The 21,602-nt window shown below is 43.5% G+C and overlaps 1 protein-coding gene and 1 long non-coding RNA gene across 7 annotated transcripts in view; both read left to right on the top strand.

Moving 5' to 3' along the window:
* UBE2E3 (ubiquitin conjugating enzyme E2 E3) overlaps positions 1-10,867 on the top strand; it is a 60,291-nt gene extending 49,424 nt beyond the window's left edge. For 3 of the 5 annotated variants that reach the window (XM_049808795.1, XM_049808812.1, XM_049808821.1), the window contains 3 exons: positions 5,231-5,363; positions 7,149-7,296; positions 8,374-9,014. In XM_049808795.1, the coding sequence (XP_049664752.1) occupies positions 5,231-5,363; positions 7,149-7,296; positions 8,374-8,471 (379 nt within the window). In that variant the 3' untranslated portion in view covers positions 8,472-9,014. Of the gene's footprint in view, positions 1-5,230; positions 5,364-7,148; positions 7,297-8,373; positions 9,015-10,067 lie in introns of those variants that run through there. The other 2 variants (XR_007507063.1, XR_007507065.1) reach the window with 2 other exon arrangements.
* A 5,172-nt stretch (positions 10,868-16,039) lies between these two features.
* On the top strand, positions 16,040-21,331 carry LOC126042960 (uncharacterized). 2 transcript variants are annotated; one of them, XR_007507314.1, is made up of 4 exons: positions 16,040-16,312; positions 16,538-17,050; positions 17,292-17,398; positions 18,401-21,331. It is a non-coding gene; the product is annotated as an uncharacterized LOC126042960 (long non-coding RNA). The 2 variants fall into 2 exon arrangements; XR_007507313.1 differs by having other exon boundaries at positions 16,538-17,398.
* The last annotated feature ends 271 nt before the right edge of the window (positions 21,332-21,602 follow it).

The raw sequence follows: 21,602 nt of genomic DNA, 5'->3' as shown, positions 1-21,602 counted from the left end.
GATTTTTTGCAAAACTCACTATGTAGCTTTATGAAGTGAATTTTTCAAGCATAGAGTTGTGGAACATACTTAAGGGCATTTATTCTTCCTTTCTTTAGTACCTTCAGTTGAATTAGGAAAAATCAAAAAAGATCTCTTACTCCTTTCTTAAAGCACCATCTTCATTTACACTGCTGTAAAAATTATAATTATACCATTGTGACAGTCGCTGTGGTTGAGCAGTCTGTGAAGAGCTTCGGGAGTTTTACTTTTGCTGAATCTCGTCTTGAGAGAAAAGTTTGGGGAGGATGCAGGGGGCTCTTTCCTTACCTAACTCTCACTCCAGGTACCTGATTTGGTTTGTTAGCTGCTGCCTTTGTGATGCCTGCCTGGGTATCAGACCTAAGGGTGGGGCCTTTGAAAGGAGAGTGTAGGAAAATAATCCACCACTTAAATCTGTGCTATGTAGTCACCCCCGATGGGCATCTTGGGATATAGACCAATACCTTTAGTTTTATGTACCAATGACATTTCTCATAAGACTGTTTTAGAGTCTGACAGACTTCACTTTTGGGAAGCTTTCTAAAAAACAGATTGATTTTTTTCCCCCTCAGTTGTATCCTATTACAGATGCAATGTTTTTCTCATAATAAAGCATACCACAGAGTTAACATCAAATCTAGCTAAATTACATTTTCCTTCACCCTTTTTCTTAATTATGACAGTCTCAGTACTATCTGTCACCGAATTTAGAGCCCCGTGTTTCAGAGGAGTACTGTTGACAGGAGAAGCACATTTAGCAAGTGCAAAAAGCAGCATGCTACTAGCATCATGTAGATTGGAAATTTCTTGTCCTAGTTTCTCATCCTGCAGCTAGTTCAATATGGCCAGCTTTAATGCATTTTGATTTAGTGAATTGTAACAAATGCTGAATTCTGATTCCTGTAACCACTGCATCAGGATTCTAACAGACTTTTTGCTGGTGTGAATGCCGCTGCATCCGTGTGAATGCTCATAACACTGTGCTGGAAAAGCTGTTCTTCATCTTAGTGAAACCTGAGAGCCAGCATAGTTAGGTTTAAAGGACCTGGTGTGACCCCATAGGCCCCTAGAGTTTAACCTCACGTCTTCTCAAATTCACCATCTGAAGTCACACTTGTAAATTAAATCTGTTCAGCAGACTAGCTTGGATAGAGTCTGGTTATAAATCCTTTGTCTTATCTGGATCAGGTATGTATCCCTCAGTGAAGTGGCGTAATGAATATTTACTTAGGAAGCAGATGTAGCCAGTTAACTTTATTCTGTCAATTTACCTAATTTATTTTAAAAAAATCAATCCAGCTTTTACCTATGAAATAAACCCCCCTTAATTTTGCAATGAATATTTTGTCATTTCAATTAATTTGTTTTGTTATTTTGTCTGAGATTTTTTTGGCCCATATTTTTAAAAATTAATCAAGTGGTTCTTTTATTGAGAATATACTGGTGGTGCCTTTACTGAATTTGTGATGTTCTCTAAGCTAATTTAGGAAGGCACAAGCTGGTAGCAATGAACTGCACATGTATGCTGTGTAGCCAGAACACTGGAGTTGTCATCAGATCCATTGCTCCATCAAGGTTTTGTGTTCTGAAGGACAGAGTAGAGGAGGATTTTGTGTCCATATGGATTCCATGGGGGAAGTCAGAAGGAGCTGGGTCTTTCAGTGATGAAAAAAGGAAAGGGAAGAAAACCATGGAAATTCCCCATTGTAGTGCTCTGCCTGGGTTATTCTGTCCACTGTGGCAGACAGTGAGAAAGGTTCCTAGGCTGTCACTCACCACAACTCTCAAGGTTTAAGGTGAGATGCTTGAAGCCTATGCTTGCAATAGGAGAGTGAGTTTCTTGAATAGCAGGAGAACTTCTGGGAATAAAGAGCTCAAGTACAGCCCCTAGGAGCACCTCTCTATGCCATCCTCTTTAGTGCCCAACAGAAGGAGGAGAGTATTTCTTCTGGGTGTATCAATGAAACAGAAAATTGCAGACCGAGTAAAGCTTCCTTATTCCCAGTTTTCAGCCCTGTTTTTTGGCTGTCCTCTGTGGGAGCAGAGAAGTCAGATTTGCACCAGGGAGTGGTGGTTCCTTCCTTGTGGCTTTCTGCAGCACTGAAACAATGTTCTGCAGTGACAGAGTCGAAGGCAGTGATTCCAGCGGGGCTCTGGCACTCGCTTGCAGCTCAGTACACAACTGAGGTGTTGCCTGAGGCAGGACTGCGCGTCTCTGCAGTCGTCCAAGTGGGTGTAATGCCAGTGTCCTGTCCTTGTGGAAATCATTGCAGAGGCCAAGACTGCCGTGAATAGGTCTGGTGTGTTTTGCTGAGCCTTAGAGAGCGTGGGTTGTTTACTTCCAAAAAAAGATCACCTCAGTATGTATACAAAAGACAAAGTAGGGTATGGCTGGCTGAGGATGATCCCCAGTGGAAATATACAGGTAGTAGAAGCCAAGTGGGATGTCTTGTCTCTGCTCTTTAATCTCACGTCTCCTCACACGAATAATGTAGTAATTGCGGGGATTTTCAGGTTGCTAATGAAGCAGGGGTATCTTTTACACCACTGGAAGTGAGACACCACTTCAGCTGCTAAATAGAAATTTCACAAAACTCAATCAGGTGTAATGAAATTGCTCGATTTAACGATTTTCTCCTTTATCTGAGTGTGGTTATTGTTACAGATTTGCGTTACTTTTGACATTGCAGCAATCTTTTCTCAGCAGTAGGAGGGGGTTTGAACACAGTGTTTTGTTGCTCTTACAAGGTTAGGAATTCCCCTTCTCACTTTATAGCCCGATCCTTTTATATATTGCTAGTGGTAGCATAGAAGAGGATAGCGGATAGTAATAGGCAGAGACTTACTGCACTTAGCTTCTGGCTACTAGCTGATAGGTGCCCTTGCTCTGACTTGGTGAGTGATTACCAGATAGTTTGGCACCGGACTGGTGCCACACTTAGTTGTGACTGATTCATTGGGCTGAAATATGTCACTAATTTAATTCAGCTGTTTCATTAATCTGATTGAATTGCATCCAGTTGTTAGAGGTGTATGAAAGAAAGGTACCTGACACATGAGGCAAGAGCACTAACCTCTGCATTAAACTATAAAACAGTCATTAGGACTTCTAATGCTGAAATTGAATTGCTCCATAGAAATTTGGTTTCCAAGCACAATACTAATTAGCTGTAAGCTTGATGAATGTCAAGAATTAATTAAAACATTTCAGTGGCCTGCGTGGGTTTTAAATATTGTCATTATTGCCCCAATATTTTCAGTTCTTACACTAATTGCTTTTTAGAGAGCATGAATGGAATTATCTTCTGGAGTGACTAAGGGTATGAACGGTTCATTACATCATCGAAAATGGACCCCCTTGCCTCTGGATTGCCCCCCTTTTTTTTTTTCCTCTAAAATTTATCTACTGTTTTTCTTCCACTTTTGTGCATGCATTGCAAATAGAAAGGCAAGATCAGTGATTTTAGACCCAAACTTTATTTTGACAGCACTTCTAGTTTTTCTTTCTTAGCTGTACTCTGGAGGCCAGCATGGCATTGTTAGCTACTTTCATTTTGCCAACAGGAAAATAGCTACAGCTCCATCAAATAATTTTTTGGTTTTAATTAAATAGGATGTCAGCCAAAAGCCATGATTATTTTGTCCTGTTAATGAAAGGCCTGCAACAGTTTAAACATTTGGTACGTGAAACATCCGCGAGATAAAAAACATGTTGGGAAATTATGAATTGAAAGGGAATTTATAATCAAAATCAGCTTTTGGTTGTTTCTCGAATATGATCTTAACGTAAAAATAGATACATTTTTGGTGCGGGAATTGCAGATGCATAGTGCAGACTGCTCATGTTCCTCGTCTCTGATGTCTCCACATGTTTGGCTACGTAGTAAGGATGAATGTCCAACATGCCATGTTATAGACTGTGGATATATATATGACAAATACATGAGGCGACATGATATGGGCAGAGCCTTGGATGGCTTGTAGGGAGGCTCCTCTGAGTGTCGAGCAGTGCCAGAAACCACAAACTCCCAGGCTACAGCTTGATGCCATGCCCTGTCGCTTGCTTCATGTGCAATCACATATGATGGTCCTCAGTGTCTGTTCCTTAGGACCACAGAGGGAGAAGGATGGGGATGCTTCACCATGTGTCTGCTAGACAGATGTAAGTGGTGCCTGGGAGGCTGCCGAGGTCATGAGAATTGAAAGGATCTTTTACAGTGCCGCATTATTGACTTGTCTGCATAGATGTCATGAATCCACCGTGCCTGCGTGAGCTCAGCAGTGTTGTTTTCCATAGCAGTCAGTTTGGATCTCAGTGGTTCAGATTCAGGACCTTTTGCGGAAGGTTATGTTAGTTTTTACCCTGAGACTTGCTTGCAGAAAAAAGATTGTACTTTGATTTTTTTTTTTTTGTGAGGAGGTTAGATGGTTACTCTCCGATAATAGCATTAAGTATGATGGCTCCGAAGTCAAGAAAAGGCTTGTTCATTATCCCTTCTTTCAAAGCTTTACTTTAATAATTAATTATGCAGTAATCCTTCCCCTAGTGAGGAATGCGTTCAGTATTGTACTTCTTAAAGTAAACTATTTTTGTCTAGTAGTCTCAATGCTGATTGCCTGGAGGCTTAATACAAATATATCCTGAAGAAAACATTTATTTGGGTTGACAGTGCTGTAAGAAGCCCAATTCCGGGTTACTTGATTCTGTCTCTCCCATCCCCAGTTTTCCTGCACAAGGATGTAACATTTCAGTCTAGCCTGTGAAACAAGCGGCAATAAGTGTGTATCAATATAGGTGTAAGTCACATTTTTTGTGAAGGTATGGTCTGTTTGTTTAATGCCTGGAGGAGATGAATGTGGTCAAGATATACAACTCCTTTTGGGTATGGATATAATGTCATTAAAGGCCATGATGTAGAAGCTCAGAGCAACCACATACTCGAGAAAGCAGATCTGGGGATATGTTTCAGACAGTGACAGTCCAGCAGTTCATGGTCAATCTGTTTCATCGCTGTATCTCCAAAGGGACAGCGGAGCACCCAGCTTTCGTGCCCGTTTAAAACACTGAGCCCACTGAAATCAGGCAGATGTTAAAGATAGGCAAGTGGTTTGTATAAAACAAAATGAATGTAGAAGGAAATCCATAAAATGTCTCTCTCAAAGGTACACCTGACTCTTTCTTTCTCTCTCCTCTTTTTTTTTTACATAGTGCTGGTCCTAAAGGAGATAACATTTATGAATGGAGATCTACTATACTTGGACCTCCAGGTTCTGTATACGAAGGAGGCGTTTTTTTCCTGGATATCACATTTTCATCTGACTATCCATTCAAGCCACCAAAGGTAAGGGTAAGGCTTTTATTGTGTTTATTATTTTTTCACATGTGAGAAGCATGTAACTTGCAGTGAGTGAGTGCTCATTGCTTTCTGAATATCAAATTTGTTTATGGTCTCTTGAAAACTACAAGGTCCAAAATTTTGGCTTGCAGTTTCAGAAAAATCCTGTGTCTATTTCCCGATTACCACAGTCAATACTGATTTCCAAGCTTTACCAAGTGATAAATGAGATGATAATTCTGATCAAGAGTTAAGATTCAAGACATTTTAATTTTAATGAGACAGCACAAGACCTTCTTATGCTTCCTCCTTCTCATTCCAGCTAATAAAATATATGTATAATAAACTTTTTTCTGCTATGAACAACATTCTATATTTTAATGTAATTTTAAGCAAAATAACAGAAAGCCTAAATAAGTTAAGATAAACAACTAAAGTGTTATATTGTGACTTCAAATTGGGTAAATTACTGTGATGATTTCCTTTATTGTAAAATGTCTAGTCTATTCACTACTGGCAAGATAAGCAACCTTGTTTGATAATATTTTTAAGCAAAAGCTCTTTTTATTAAATGAAACTAATCTTAACTTAAACTAAAATTTCATTTCCTTGCTCAGAAATAGTATGGACACTTAAGAAATTATAATTTACTAACAGATACCAAAGAAGTTAAAGGTTGTTCCCTTCTCCCCTCCCTTAATGCCGAATTACAGCTCTTGATGAAGTCACCAGAAAGGACACTGCTGTCATTCTCAAAAGACTAAATATATTCTACCACACAACGTTTCTACAACTTAATGGCTGTTGCGGCTATAATGTTGTTATTATAAATCAAATAACCTTTTTTCATTCCAAGAAGGATTACAGCATAAAGAATGATATACTTTCTATGTATTTCACGCTTCTTTGGAACCCACAAAATTTAATACTCTCTGAGTTAAGATTGTTATCATGAAGTGATGCAGAGTTTTAGACAAGTTCCTCATCAAAATCTTGTAGATTTTTTTTTTAGAGGATGATAATTTTTGAATTTTCAGTAGTTTCAGAAAACATCATGGATTTTCCCCTCCTGCATCAGTATGAAAAATAAAATTTTCCTCATCTTCATATGCTTTATGTAATTAAAGCACTTAGAAATATTTCTAACTTACTTGTGCAGAATAATGCTTACATGCTCTACTGATATAAGTCTGAAATAATTTAAAAACAAGGACGGTGTTAGTGTGATAGCGTTGTTTTTGCTGTGTATTATGTCCTGCTTAATGAAGGGTAAGGCAAAGATTTCATTGCTAATTTGAACAAGAATAATACAATACTCCAATTTTAAATATTAATTTTCACAGTCTATATTTAGGCTTTTGAAAGAAAGGAAAAGATCAACTAATACTGCACATGCAGCCAAATTCTGTCTACTTCTTCACCTTCAGAAACCACAATAAAGTTACATTTGTGATTAGATTGTTCTTGACATGCAATACGTTCATTAAATAGCGTACAGTATTACAAAGTAGGTCCTAATTTTTGTGGGCACCAGACAGAGGGCCTGTGTGAAAGCGGTTTGTGGACCAAAGATCTCCGTGGTAGGTTTCTTGAAGGCAGCCATGACTACAGTAAACATGCACTCTTCTGTTAAATAATTGCATTTTAGGAAACGAGCAGAGAGGAGCCACCTCCCCAGAAACTCTGCAGAACTGGGAGCACCCCAGGCACTGCTGCTGCTGAGAAACAAGGGGCAGCGTCCCTGGGCAACACTGAATGGCTCTTTTTCTGTCTCTTATGCTGTGATTCTAGGTTACTTTCCGTACCAGAATTTATCACTGCAACATCAACAGTCAGGGAGTCATCTGTCTGGATATCCTGAAAGACAACTGGAGCCCTGCTTTGACTATTTCAAAGGTTCTGCTGTCTATTTGTTCTCTCCTGACAGACTGCAACCCAGGTAAGGAGCTGATAGTTTACTGAGTGTCCACTCTTAATCCTTTGACTCTAGTTGCCATGGAATGTAATTTGTGTATTTGATTGTATGCATGTTAAATAAAAAATAATATTTTTAAGATTGAGGATGAAAAACTCCTGCTTGGTTGCAGTCCCACATTTAATGGCGCTTTTAACTCCTGTGGCACAACAGCAAGTAAACAGCCTTAAGCTTTTTTTTCCCCAAGGTATGGTGGAGAAAATAAGCTGATGTCATTGAAGGTCCATATTGCAGGAGCTCCAGCAAGTGAGTGGACAATCCAGGAAAGCAACAGAGTTCTCTTGAGTTGCACTCATAAATCCTGCAGGTCGGAAGGGGCTGCAGGAAGTCCCTTCTCTTAAGACAGCAGTTGAAATGTTTGATCTTGCAAATGTGAGGGGGCCTACGTTCAGAGAGATTTTTCCCTTTCTCAGAGAGAGTTCCTTGTTCCTGTTGGGAGGGGAGAAACTCCACTGGAAGCAATACACTTTCTCAGCGACAACTGTGTGACCAGCGTCATTAGGCAATGAATGCTAATTGCCTGTGGTCAGGGCAAGAACAGAGCAGTAGTGCTAAGATGACAGTTCATTTACAGAAGACTGGTATTGATCAGGGAGAAATGGATTAGCCTCTTCAATACAAAACTTTGATGACTCTTGAAAAACCGGATCCCCTCGGTGTGTTTCCTACAGTCCTGACGCCGTAACGGACACTAGTCTTGTCCAGCACTGTGACGGGAGCATGCCAGGCTGCGCTCACTGTGTCCCCTGCACGCAGCGGCTCTTCCAAAGGGGTGAAAGCAAGGCACCTGGCTGGGGCGAGATTCGTTAATACGCAGATAACTACAACAGATATTTCAGTTTTCTTTTTCTGTTCACTGTGCCTTGTATACTTTCTCTTGGAAGTGTCTTGTATGATAAGAGTCCCACTATATCTCACAGCTTTTTCTGACCTAACAAAGGCTGTATTTTGGAATAGATTCTCTTTTTTAAACCGTGTGTTTGGGTGGGTTTTTTTTTATTGTGGAATGGTTTCTAATGCATCTTCTCCTGCCTTTTACAGCTGACCCTCTGGTTGGAAGCATAGCCACTCAGTACCTGACCAACAGAGCAGAACATGACAGGATAGCCAGACAGTGGACCAAGAGATACGCAACATAAATGACAAACTACTTGTGCAGTGTGAAGGTGCAGAAGGCAACTTTGCAGTGTGCAACAAATCTTTATAGCCTTTACAATACGGACTTCTGTGTATATGTTATACTGATTCTACTCTGCTTTTATCCTTTTGAAGACTGGGATGCTGCCCCCCAAAAAGGTAAATGCTATCAAGAGTAGAAATTTGTAGCTGTAGATTAGTTATGTTTAAAATGCCTACTTGCAAGTCTTGCTTCTTTGGGATATCAAAATGTATTTTGTGATGTACTAAGGATACTGTTCCTGAAGTCAACCAAATATTATAGTGCATTTTAGCCTAATTCATTATCTGTATGAAGTTATTAAAGGTAGCTGTAGCTTACTAGGAATTATGTCATTTGTATTAAACCCAGATCTATTTCCAATATGTGGTACATGCTGTTGTGAAAACTGTTTTAACTTTTACCTTTGTCAGTTTGTAATGAAAGGATTTCCTTTTTCCCTTTGTAGCTCAGAGAGCACCCAGTGTATCATCTCAAACACAATAAACATGTTCCCCAAGGAGTAGTTTCTTTGTTTTCCTATTTTAAATTAATATTTGAATAAATTTAATTATAGTAACAAGGCAGGGCCAATGTATCACAGATCCCTGTGGATAATCTTTAAATTAATATACATAAGCAAAGGCTTGCTATTAAATCTTTAATGCACACCTGTGGATTGTTTAAGTTTTCCCTGTTTTGTTTTTAACAGAACAAATGTCATTTCTACAATTTCCTTAAATTTAATACTGTTCAGCTCTTTCTCAAGTTGGAATGAGAGCATTGCATATGCTTACTCCAGAAGTTAATGTAGCTGGTTGCTTCAGGGCCAGTCCTGCTCTCATAACAGACTGCCCGAGTCTTGCTACTTTTTTTTCTTTTTTTTTTGCAGGACGAGGGCCAAGTTAGAGATAGTCTGGTGCTTTTGTTTCTGAGCAAAGCAAGTTGGACTTGCTGACCTAGAGAACTACAGTTATCCATTGAAAATGGTCTTCCAAAGCATGATTGAACACTATATCATCTGTCCAGAAAAGAGAGGAATAGAATAAATTTAATCAGATTTTTATGACATAAAAACAGTTGTGGGGGAAATTAACCTTTGTTAGTGAAAATGAAATCTGTAAAACTTTTACACTACGTTTTCCCCCCTTCACTTTCTGGCTTGGAAATTTTGTAACATCTGTAAGTAACAAAGATATACAGCTTTATAGTACATACCGTTTAAAAAGTAGAGTCACTAATAGTTTTATAATTTAAGCTTTTATAGGTTGCCAGTCACAATATTGATTATAAAAAAGAGACTTGATCCCTTTAAATGATTTTTTAAATTACACTTAATTTTAAACTTCACAGTCTCCCTTACTACCTGATGTTTTTGGAGATAACGTAGCACTTCCGTCAATAAGATGCCCTGCTCATTTAATATATGAAAACTGAATGTTAAGTTTAAATATTGAAGCAATAGAAAAAATGTTAAAGATTTAGATCTAAAGTTAGCCGTCACTATATAGGTCCCTGTTTTTTGTATCACGTAACCTTTGACCATGAATTGTCCACCCTACTTTAAATATTTCTACAGATTCCTGAAGGTGGCTTGAAGAACCGTGTATCCCAAATATCTCAACCTAGAAGCCAGTCTCTCTTGGTAGCTACAAGATAGCTTTAGAGTTCAGGTTATAAAGTGCAAAAGGGAATGAGAAACGGGATCTGGCAGGTGAATATGCCTAAGTCAGTTAACAGACTAATGCCAGGAGATGAAGTGCTGGAAATCACTGCTGAAGGTGACCAGAGTTTCTCATTATGTCATTGGACGTGTGAGAAATAGCACAGATTGGCAAAGAAACAAGGGGCTATCGCATCCGGGCTGGACATCTAAAGTCTGCTCACTGCTGACCATTAGCGCACTCGTGGGTGACACGGTGCTCGTACACCACTCCAGTGACTTTCCAGTGAAGAGCAAACTATGTATTTCACACGTTAACTGTGTTGCCTACAGAATTTACAGATATTTATATCATAAAATATTATGGTATAAAAATACAGGTTTTAATCCTAATTTTAATGTATTTTGGTTTTGTATTGTACCTACAACTTCAGATACCTAGGTGTACAAGTGGGATGCCTTGTTAGTGTTGCCCCATCTTGCCTTCCTTGCAATTGGATCCTTTACACTGAATTCCCATCTTTTTTTCTTTTTTTTTTTTTTTGTTGGTTTGTCATGATTCTGTTCTTTTTTAATGTAGTTTTTTTGTGTGTAAATTTTATATTTACTGAAGTAAAGGTTGGTTTTGTGTAAACACTTAAACTTTAAAGAAAGAAAAGAAGCTAATTTTGTTTCTCAAGTTCTCTCTGCTAAACCATGCAGTAGAAAGAAATTTGTATTGTTAAATAAATCAATTAGTTGTTAAATGAGAATGTGTGTCTGTTTCCATGGGGAGGGGAGAAATCCCTGCTGAAAATACCAGTTGCAAAGAGCATCTGGTGTTTCAAACTGTTTCCTTTCTGGCTGTGCTGGGGTGAATATCGGACACTACCAAAGCACAGCACTGATCCTATTTTACAGTTTTAATTTTCTGTTCCATCTTCTTATCGCCAATCACTGGGCTCTGTATTTGGAAGAAGTGAACTGAAATGACATTTTTGTGAAAAGACCAGCTAAAGATACCGCACATCCCCTCTTCTCCATTTTGGATGGGCTTTTCTTGTTCTGTTGTCTTTGGGATTTGAGTGGGGAACACAGGCAGCTGGCTGGGAAGGTGCCCAAACTGGGGTCTGTGATCTCCTGGCACAAGGAACACTTGTGTGGGAACGAGCTGTCCCAGCTTTTGAGCTGTGACACTGCTGAGAAACAGAGCGGGCCAAACCAAATGGGCAAACACGATCACATCTCTGCTTTTCAGCTGGGGTGGTGGCTACATTCAGAGCAAATATTTCGTCATATCAGATGAGAAGGGATGGGTGAATATAAACACCTTAAATATAAATATATTAAATACAATGGAAAGGCAAATACATATCGGCCTGGTTATTTCTGTGCTAACATTCTTGGTGAGCTGCTTCATGTTCTGTGACATCTTAGCAATGTGCGGGGTGCCTTATGTGGAGACGGTCTTGCTTACTGATCGATGGTGGCTAGCAGTCATTTGAAGTCTATAGCCAGGAAGGGGAGGGAGTCATCTGGAGCTAGAAAGCAAGACAGCCAGGTAGCCTGAGCCACAGGCCAGGCTTGCACAGCGTCCTGAGGAAAGCAGGAACTGAACCAGCTCTGGTCCATGCTCTGTTCCCTCCCTGCCTCTTGGGCTTTGCTGCACACCGGTTCCTGCTCTGTACCAGGCCATGGGTATTGCAGAAAGTAAGACCAAGCTTCTCACTTTCTTCACCTTCATGTGTGGGAACCAGTTTTATGGCCTCACAGCAGCATCCCCCCTTGCCTGCACCTCGATGGGAGAGCTGCAGGGCTCGGGCCGAAGGGCTTTGCGCCAGCTGGGTGCAGCTCTGAGCCGCAGGGCAGCCCCAGCTGCCCCTTTGCTGCTGCTGCTTCTGTGGCTTCCCCATGGCCCTGCCCAGGTCACCACAGCGCTGTAGAGGAGGAAGCTGGAGACCGCAGCAGCTTCTACGTTGATCTCGTGGTCTTCTGCCCCTGGGGTTTCATCTTTGTGGGCACGGGTGGTGAAGGAAGGACTCCTGACTCCAGGCTGAAGAGCAAATTCCATCTTTCCTGCATTTCCTTCAGCAAAACTCAGCACTGGATATTTTTGTGAAAGAAGGAAGGTCTGCGCAGGCATCCTGAACTAAAACAGCTTCAAAGGACAGCGGCAGCAGCGTGACTAAAGTGAGATTTGATTCAGCCGTAAACCAGCATTGTATTTCTGCACCCCATGCTATAGCCAGGGAAAGATGCCCTTGAGAACTTGGTGCTGCTTCGTGTACAGTACCCCTGCAACATCTGGATGGTGGCATCCCTTGCGTTTGTATTGCATGGTAACTTCTGAGGCTGAGCCGCCGCTCCCTTGCCCTCAGTAACCACCCTGACTGAAAGTGGCTGGGGAGGATCCCAAGACAGCAGGAGAGATCGTGTAATAGAGCAGGGGTTTTAAAGGGAGAGGTGGTCAGACAGCAGGAGAGATCGTGTAATAGAGCAGGGGTTTTAAAGGGAGAGGTGGTCAGACAGCAGCACGGCTGCTTGTGCTGCTGCCTGACCTTGCTGATGTCGATGATAATTGGACACGTTCAACTGTAGCTTAGCTGGAAGAGCAGATAACGCACTTGGAAGATAATTGCTGGAATGTTTGCAGCACACAGGGGCTTTTGCTTTTTTATCCTTAAAGAAGGGAACTTCCTTCAGTTTCTCTTCCCCCACCTCTCTGTGTGCATGTCTCTCTCAGGTGCAGTTACGACTACCTCTGCTGCTGTGTAGAACGTAAAGCGTCCAACATACTAGCAACAGTCTGGGGGGATCCCTAAAAACTGCCAAGAATAGATAGAATAAGAGGCATAGTATGAAAAACATATATACCTCATCCCCTCATGGTGACTACCTCTGAGCCCAGGCTCTGCATCTACAGGGATGTAAGATGTGGTGGGACCATGTGCATGGATAACAAATGCATATAGTTGTCTCTCTTTCATTGTTCTTGCTACTGCTCTTCTGCAGGTAAGGTGTGGACAGCCCTGTCTGTTTATGTCTTGTTTCCAAGTATTCGGAAGCATTTTGTAACTTTGTTGTCCAAGATAAACATTGCTTTGAACCGTGCTAAATTGTTACCCTCCAACACAGCCTTCGGCAGTGAATGCTACAGTTGAATTCCCGACTCTGTGAAAGAATACTTTGTTTGTTATGTGATTATTTCATGTAACCTGCTAGGTGAACACTTCATTTTACGTCTCCTAGTTTTGTACTGTGAGAAATAATGAATAATTGCATCTGTTCTCCTCCTTGATCCCATTTATGATTTTATGTACCATCATTACTATCAGCCTCTAGTAACCTCTTTTTCTAGGCTGGAAAGTCCTCGTTTATTTATTCTCTCCCGGTGTAGAAGATGCTCTGATTATCCTGGTCACCCTTGCCTGTACATTTTGTAATTCCGCTCCAGCTAATTTAAAGGAATGAGAGCTGCACGCTGTATGCAAAAGGTGAACTCACAATTCACCTGGAATGATGCTTTCTGGTTTGGTCTGCTTGCCTAGTAATTCGTAATACTCTGCCTTTTTGACCGTTGCGTATTGTTTAGCTAATGCCTTTGTTAAGCTGTATTCAGAGATGCTGGAATCTCTTTTCTGAGCAATAGCTGATTTAACCTTTTATGTAGGTCTAGCAAATTTGTCTTTCCCAATATCCGCCACTTTGTATTTATCATCACCAAATTCATCTGTCATCTTATCTCCCAGTTCTCAGTTATCATTAAATCCTTTATGACTCTTGGCAGTCAGTTTTCGTTTAGTCTGCTTTGAATATCGACTCTGTAAGTGTGCTGCATGCACCAAGGGTGGGAGGTAACAGCAAAAGTAATAGCAAAGTGCACTGGACAGGTCCGGCTGCCAAGAAGTGATGGGTCCCCGAGGACAAATTATCATCTGGCTTCTGAATGGCACAAATGAAAGCAGCTGCCAACTGTTTTCATCAGTCTGGGCTTTGTCTCCCTCTACAGAACAAATGTCAGGTCATTATTTAAAGAGGAGCTCAGCGTGGGTAAATTTTCCAGAGTGCTGAATGAGCTGTCATTCTGGAGATTAGTTTTCTGGGATATCATATAGGTAGACAGGGATGAATCACAAATCCTGTGGGAGACCGTTCCTCTGAACGTAGCAATTGGATGTATCTCTCAAGGATACGGTTGGGTTGGAAATCTGCGGTCTAGCGTCAGTTCAAGGAGCCAGGCAGCAACAGCGGGGCTGGAAATGCAGAGGCGATAAATGGAAGCGGAATGAAGCTGTGAAGGTACAGCGGGGTGTGATGGCATTTCTCATCTTGAGGAAGGCCGCTTCTTGCAAGCGTAGAAGTCTATGGTTGTGTTTATGTATCCCAGCGTTTTAAATCTGCGTACATTTGTGAAAATTTGAACCAGGCTGGGACTCTCTCGCCTGCATGCTAAATAAAGAGGTTGCCAGTACTTACGGTTCCTAGTTTATAGGCTTGGAATTAAAATGACAAATTATTTTAAACTTGTTGTCGGTTTCTGAAAGGAAATATTAATATGCTCTATGCTTTTCTGCCCATTGCCTGGGTCACCCTGTTAGCTGGGAAGCTAAAGTGCTGGCTTTTCACTGCTGGAATGATTAGTTATTGCGTACAAGCAACATTTTTCATTCTATTCACATCTGGGCGTTGCTGTTTCCAGCCGATTTTTTTTTCATAAGGATGGATTTAATGAAGAACTAAAACCGCTAAGGTATCATTTCAGCTTTATTCACTGATTTAGTTGATATTTTACTGTACAATGACCTGAATTACCTGTCTTAAACGAAGAGAGAAAGAATTAAATTACACAGTAGTTGTTCTGGAAGATTATCCTGAGTAACGGTAGGATGTTACCTAGTTCGGTACCTTGTACAGGTAGATCACAGGCTCCGCTAGAATTTTCCTTCGCCTACTGCATGGTATTTGATCCAAGCATTTATAAGCTAGCGGATGGAATAAATGAAAAAGGTGAAGTACCGCGGCGTTTTGCCGGAGTGCGGGAGCAGGAAGACAGAAACCGTCACGCATACAAAAAACCTTCAACGTCTGAACTTTGCGTTAAAGAAGAACCAAAGCTAGGGCGACTCAAAGCAAACGCGGGCCTTTCCGGCCCGGCTAATTCCCTGCGTTTCCATGAGGAAACGATGTCAAATCAACGGCCAGATAAATGCCGAGCCGAGGAAACAGCCGAATACGACGCCGGAGGAGCTGTCACTTGCGCGGGCTTCTTCAAACCCAGCTGTAGCGGCAGCGGTTCCCGGCACAGCCGCCCGCGGGTGCCTGCTCTTGGCAGGGCAGGGCAGGGCAGGGCAGGGCAGGGCAGGGAGCGGCGCCTCGGGCTCAGCCGCTGCTGCAGCTGCTCGGAAGCCTCCCTGGCAGAGAGGGAGGCGCCCGCGCTCCTCCTGGCCCGGCGGCGGAGCCGGCGGCCCGGTGACCGGCAGCTCTCTCGCAGCGGGGACCCCCGCCACGGCCTGGGCCACCAGAGGCCCGGCCTGCTTTCTCAGCCTTTATCCTCCGCTAAGCGGGCCCCGGCTGGCAAGTTGCCGGCCGGCGGCGGCGTTTCGAGCCGGCCGGCCGCGCAGTTTCAGCAGCGGGGCGGAGGTGGCCGGAGCGCCGGGCGGGAGCCGCGGGGCGCTCAGCCGCGGGGCGCTCAGCCGCGGGGCGCTCAGCCGCGGGGCGCTCCTCGCTCAGCTGCGGGGCGGGCCGAGCCCCGCTAGGTGGCGCCGCCGCACCGGCTACCGCCGCCGCCGCCGCCGCCGCCGCCGCCGCCGCCCGTCCCGGCGAGGCTTCGGGTAGAGGTCGCCGCAACCGGTGGTTGTCCGCCCCGGGGGGCGGCTCCGGGCCGGGGAACGCCGGAGCCACCGGTGGGGCTCGGCAGCCCAGCGTGCGCGGCGGCGGGGTGCGGGTGTGCCAGCCGCGGCACCGTCCCCTGCCCCGCAAGGGGGCAGCGGGCGCTGCAGCGGGCGTACGCCCCTACACCCTCCCCCGTGGGGGCCGGGGGCGTCATCCCGCGGCTTCCCCTGCTGGTGGCGGGCAAGCCGGCAGGGCGACTCACCGCCTCGTCCCACTCAACAGCCGCTACGTCGCCCTCTAAGGACGGACAATTCCCTCCGAAGCACGTTTTGACCGAGAGATTGTCAAAAGTAAGAAACTCCAGCAGACCGGCTGGAACACCTGCTGCCAGCCCGGTACTCGACCTCTCCCCAGTTCCTTAAGCTACCTGAGGCTCCACCAAATGAAGGATCACTTACATAAGCCCAACGGCCCGAGCGGGACGCGAAGCGTTGGCATGCCGGTCAGTGCCTCAGCCGACTTGCTCATCTTCTCTGAGCGTCTCTTTTTCTTTCTTTCTTTTCTGTTTTTTTCAGAAAGAGAGGCCGTATACTTAGAACAGTGATGCTGCACTTGGATGCCACCGCTTCCAAAGAAGAGGCAGTTAAAGAAAACAAATACGCAAGTTAAGAAGAGAGATTTTTCAACTATCCTTCAAAGTTAAATCTTTGCAGATGGGTAGATCTAGTCCAGATGGACTGAAATATCATGTTCGGTTTCCGGTTTCCTTCTTAGATTAAATATTAGGCTCCTGGCATCAGAAAGTTCTTTTTCCTCTTCTTACAAGCTATTTGCAGGTGCCGCTCTAAAAACGGACTTCACAGACAGCTGGGGTTTCTTTCAGTAACAAAGGATTCTGACAGCGCTGCTTCCTTTTCTCCTTTGCACGGTCTGTTCTCCTGTTCAGGTCTCGGAGGAGTTTACGCAAAACCGTGGCAGTTGCGGGGGGACTGCTGCTCTGCAAGCCAGCAAAACTTGTCCTGGCCCTTGACTTTGCCGCTTGAAGGGTGACCTCAGCTAAACAATTTAAGTCCGGTAAAGCTGCAGAGGTGACTGGTGACTTTCTCAGCCTTTCGGCTTCAGTGATACGCTTGCCTACGCAGCCACAGTGTGCTGATGCTGCTCCTTTTACCTCTCCAGCAGCACTTCCCCACTGTAACAAATGGAGTTGTGCTGGTCTGGCACTGCCTGCTTAAAAATGACATATGGATAAATATTTTAAATTTACCAAACTGCTAATGATTTTCAAAGGCTTTAATTGAGTGATTAAAGCAGCCATTGATTTTTCAGGCCTCAACCTACGCCGTAATTCAGACACTCCGCAAAGGAAGTCACGCACAATTGGATTTAGCCATCGTTCAAAGTGAGGCCTGTGCAATTATCATCACAAATGTCAGGTATTGTGTTTGCCTTATTAACTTACATTAGGAACCCGTAGTGAAGCTGTGAAATAGCAGGCGTCTTAAGACGTTTCCTACGGTAGGGTTTTTATTAAAGGCGTTTACGGAGCCATAAACTGCAAAGGGGGATGGCTCATGCAAATTGCTAAGATTTATGCTTTGAACGTGTTGTAGGCCTGCAAATGTGCTGGAAATCCTACAGAACCACTACCAAGTCCCACAGACTGCATTGGGAGGAATCAATACTTGCTGGCGGTGGACTTTTTAAACATTTCGGAATTTAAACAGTCAGCAGTTGTGTTTGGAAAGCTGGTTAAAAATGACCGGGCTTTTTCCAGTCAGGCCAGGATTCAGGTTGGGAGGCTGGCACAGGGCAGCATCGTGGGGAGCTCCTGTGGCAGTAAGCCCCCCCACCCCAGGCACTTCATAACCCATCCTCTGCCCCATCCATCACAGTGATTCTCCCTATAGGCAGTTGCTACTTCATGAGGGACCTTCTCGCTCACTCCTTTGGGGTGGTGTACCTTCTAGCTGCTGTTCAGTCTGATTGGCCTTTGGGAACCTTCAAACTTCCATTTAGAGGGGGAACTACAAAGAGAGGATGTACACTTTGTGACCTATCCCAATTTATTTGTACAACAGCAGTCATCCAGAGCTGAGGAGCATTTACCACAAAGTAACATAAAAATGCTCACACACACACACACACACACAAAAAAAATCGACCGAGAAGCTTATTTGAGAGCACTTTGAAAGTGTAGTGACAAGCTAGTCCTTGGTGTACAACACCCAGCACTTCAGAATAAGGGAGTGGATGAGGTCTTTGCAGGGCCCTGAGACTCAAATATTTGGGAAATGTAAACCTTCCCTTCTCCAGAGCCTCATAAGCCCCCACAGATACTACCTGCTCCAACCTGCTAAAGCTGACTTTTACTGTGAGGATCTGGCTGCCTCTTGCAATCTAAGATGTAAGATTTTTGTTTGTTTGTTTCATTGCAGGTAACTGAGGGAGCTGACATAGCTCTTTTTCCAGGTCTTGTCCCCATTTTATTTTTCTGCCTTAAGTTTACGGCAGTTCCTGCTTTCCTGCTTTTGTTGCCATACAACTGACTCTACCATTCCTGGCCATTATTAGGGACACACTGGGAAAGTGGCTTTGGGAGCTGCTTCTGCTGGTTTAAGAACAACCAAGTTACTGTGGGAAGTGACAAGCGGGCTGCAAACACCGGATGAGTACACCTTCCTTGTGGTGTTTATACTGTGCACCAATACAAAAGATTTTTCTCCCAAGACCATCCTTCCAAACCTGGCTACAGCTTTCTTTTCCTTCCACTTTAAGGGTTTTGAAAGAAGAGGTAATTTCCTTCAATTTGTTATTATGGAAAACTGACTAATGTGAGTCTAGGGGTTCAGTCTTGAATTAATATAAGGTTAACACTCACAGCAGCTGAGTGATGGGGAAGCAGAAGTGGCTCTGGCTTACACTGGCTTGCAGAAGGTCCCTGGAGGCCATCACACTGGCAAGAATTATTGCCTGAAGGGCAATTACATTGGCAAGCATCAGCTGGAGCACCGTGCACCCTACTTTCTCACCTCATCATGCCAATTCATGCCGCCAGCTTTGTTCTGACACCCATCCTCTATCACAGGAGCAGGTGGCAAGGAGCCAGCTACGCTCAGCGTGGGGTCTCTGCTCCTCGGAGAGCCAGTAACCGAGGGCCAGCTCGGTCTGCCGCTGTGGCTGCAAAAATCCGACACAATGCAAAGGGGACAAATAAAGCATGACTGAATAAAATCCAAAAGCTTGGACTGGTCTAAAGGACTTCTCTGGTAAACAAGAGGAACAAGACAGTGGGACCGAAGAAAACAAAACTGACGTGCTGGAGCTAGGCCTGACTGGTGGCAAATGAACAGATGGACGGCTCTCCTCATCCTCCTCCTAGGGAGAGGGATGGGAATTCAACTGTGAGACAAAAGATGCGGACGGGAAGGTGCAGATTTCCCCATCCCGGCTGCAGGCCTGCTGCCTTCTGAGACGGCCGTGATCCCACTGGGCCTTCATTGCTCATATCCCGTCAGGGTTAGGGATGGGATTGGGAGACAGACAAAGCCTGGTGCTGGGTTGAAGTGCTGCTGGATGGAGGCCACCGAGGGAGAGGCTGTGCTGCCCAAAGACTCATCCCCAGATGCGTTTATCCTCTGGGCCATGGCTGGGGCTCCCAGGCTCAGCCTCAGCCCCAGACAGCGAGTAGGGTTAGGGATGAAGCTGGTTCTGGAACTGTAGAACTACTGCACTTTGTGTTTAATAAAATTATAAATCATGCGAAGGCTGGAAGCTCAGGATTGAGCAGCTACAGAAAGCACCCATAAATGAAAAAGAGAAGCACCACAGCTCTACTCGTTGCAGACAAAATTCTACTTTTGCAGAGCTGTCCTGTAATAGGGCCCCAAATATACTTCTGTTCAGCATCCATACTGGAGCTCCAGAAACCAAGACGTATTTGGAAAAAGAAAATAAAAGAAGAACTACATGAAAATGTAGAAGCCTGTTAACAGTATCCTAGGAGTATATTCAAAAGAGTAAAATCAGTATAAGCAGACTGGAAAGTAGCTAAAGAAACCTGTTTCTGTTGAGAAAGCATATTGGGTCTCAGAGCAAAACTCTTATCAGGAAGGATTTTTAAAATATGAAAGAAGAAGCTAGCTACAGGGTTAGGGAAACTCTTAAAAGCAAGCAAGCAATAGAGGGATGAATACTAAGAGGACAAAGTTTGCTGCTGATATATAGTTATTCAAAGCAGTTAAGAGGAAAGCTGACTGTGATGAACTACCAAAAGAACTTCCAGTGACCACGATTTAATACAGACAATACAATTCAATATATTTAAATGTAAAGTGATAAGCAGGAGGAAGAGAGTCTGGCTTTATGTACATGACGAGATCTGAGCTGCTGCTTGCCGTCCAAGAGTAGTGGCTGGGACTGATAGCTCACTGTCTCGTCCAATGCCAGGATGAAGCAAGGACAGCCCAGTTTCAAAACAAACTAAAGACAATAAATAGTCCTCAAGGAACTGAGGAAGCATGTTAGAAAACTCATTTCCTCAAGGATGTTGTTGGGAATGCTGGAAGTCTATGTTGGATTAGGAAAGGTCAAAGAACAACAACAACAACAAAATATTCTGACGCCTATCTCTGATTATGGCAGCTTTGAACCAGAAATTGGGTTTTGTTTCAGAAAAAGTGTTCATGTGAGCTGTGACTACATACCTAATTTTTCCTTGTAGTTAAGCCTGGGCAGCTTCCATCAACTGCTGCCAGAAGCCTCCCAGTTCAACTCAGAGCAAAACTTACAGGTGGAGCAGTGACAGACTGGATCTAAGACCTGAGATTCACGTCTCAGGCTTTTATTGCAAATCTGGGAATTACAGTTCTTTGTTTATCTCTCTGACTTCCTCAAAAAGTGCAACAGAGAGAGAAGGATTTTTAATCCTATTAATTTTCTCCTATCTATTGAAGGTAAGGGTGGGCCTTAGCCTGTATGTTAACATCGGCAAGAGGGCCTTTGTAATCAAGTCATATGCTGGTAACACATTGACATCATAAACTTTTGGAATATAAATTTGGAAATTTTGTCTTAAATATTGTCCTTCAGAGTCTTCCAAGAATCCTGTAGGTGGATCAGTGTTGTTATGTTATGCTAATCTCAATGTGTACTTCAATCAGTCCTTTATTGTCATCTTCTACAAAGTCATAATTACATTCAACCCACTTATAAATCTGTGGCAAGTGTCTAGGATACCTCAGGCTGTATTGAGACTGGTGGTCCAAGGTCCTGATCTGTATATCCTCCACTTCAGTATTTCTCAGGACTTTCAGAAAAAAGACACGGTGAAGGACAAGAAATAGATTACACGCGGGGCTGATTTAAATGGCAGCTCAGGTCTTTTGGGACAGGAGCTGTTGCATGGGCGGCAATGACATTAACAAAGAAATCAAGTTAATACATGGTGTTCCTCAACACCAGAGACTCTCACTATCCACACAGAGAGCACTCTTGGCTCCCTACAAAATTAGGGACAGCAGTGGGTTACTTCTCCATCTTACGGTGAAATCCAGCTCCTGTCTTTTGCCTGAATTCTGCTACACACTCCTTCTGCTCCTTCTTTCCATGCTGGAGAGCATCCTGCACTGTGACTCAAGT

This window comes from Accipiter gentilis, chromosome 1 (genome assembly GCF_929443795.1).
Source record: "Accipiter gentilis chromosome 1, bAccGen1.1, whole genome shotgun sequence".
Lineage (NCBI taxonomy): Eukaryota > Metazoa > Chordata > Aves > Accipitriformes > Accipitridae > Astur > Astur gentilis.
Note: the sequence above shows the minus strand (reverse complement) of the source record. Positions and strands in the feature narration are given on the sequence as shown.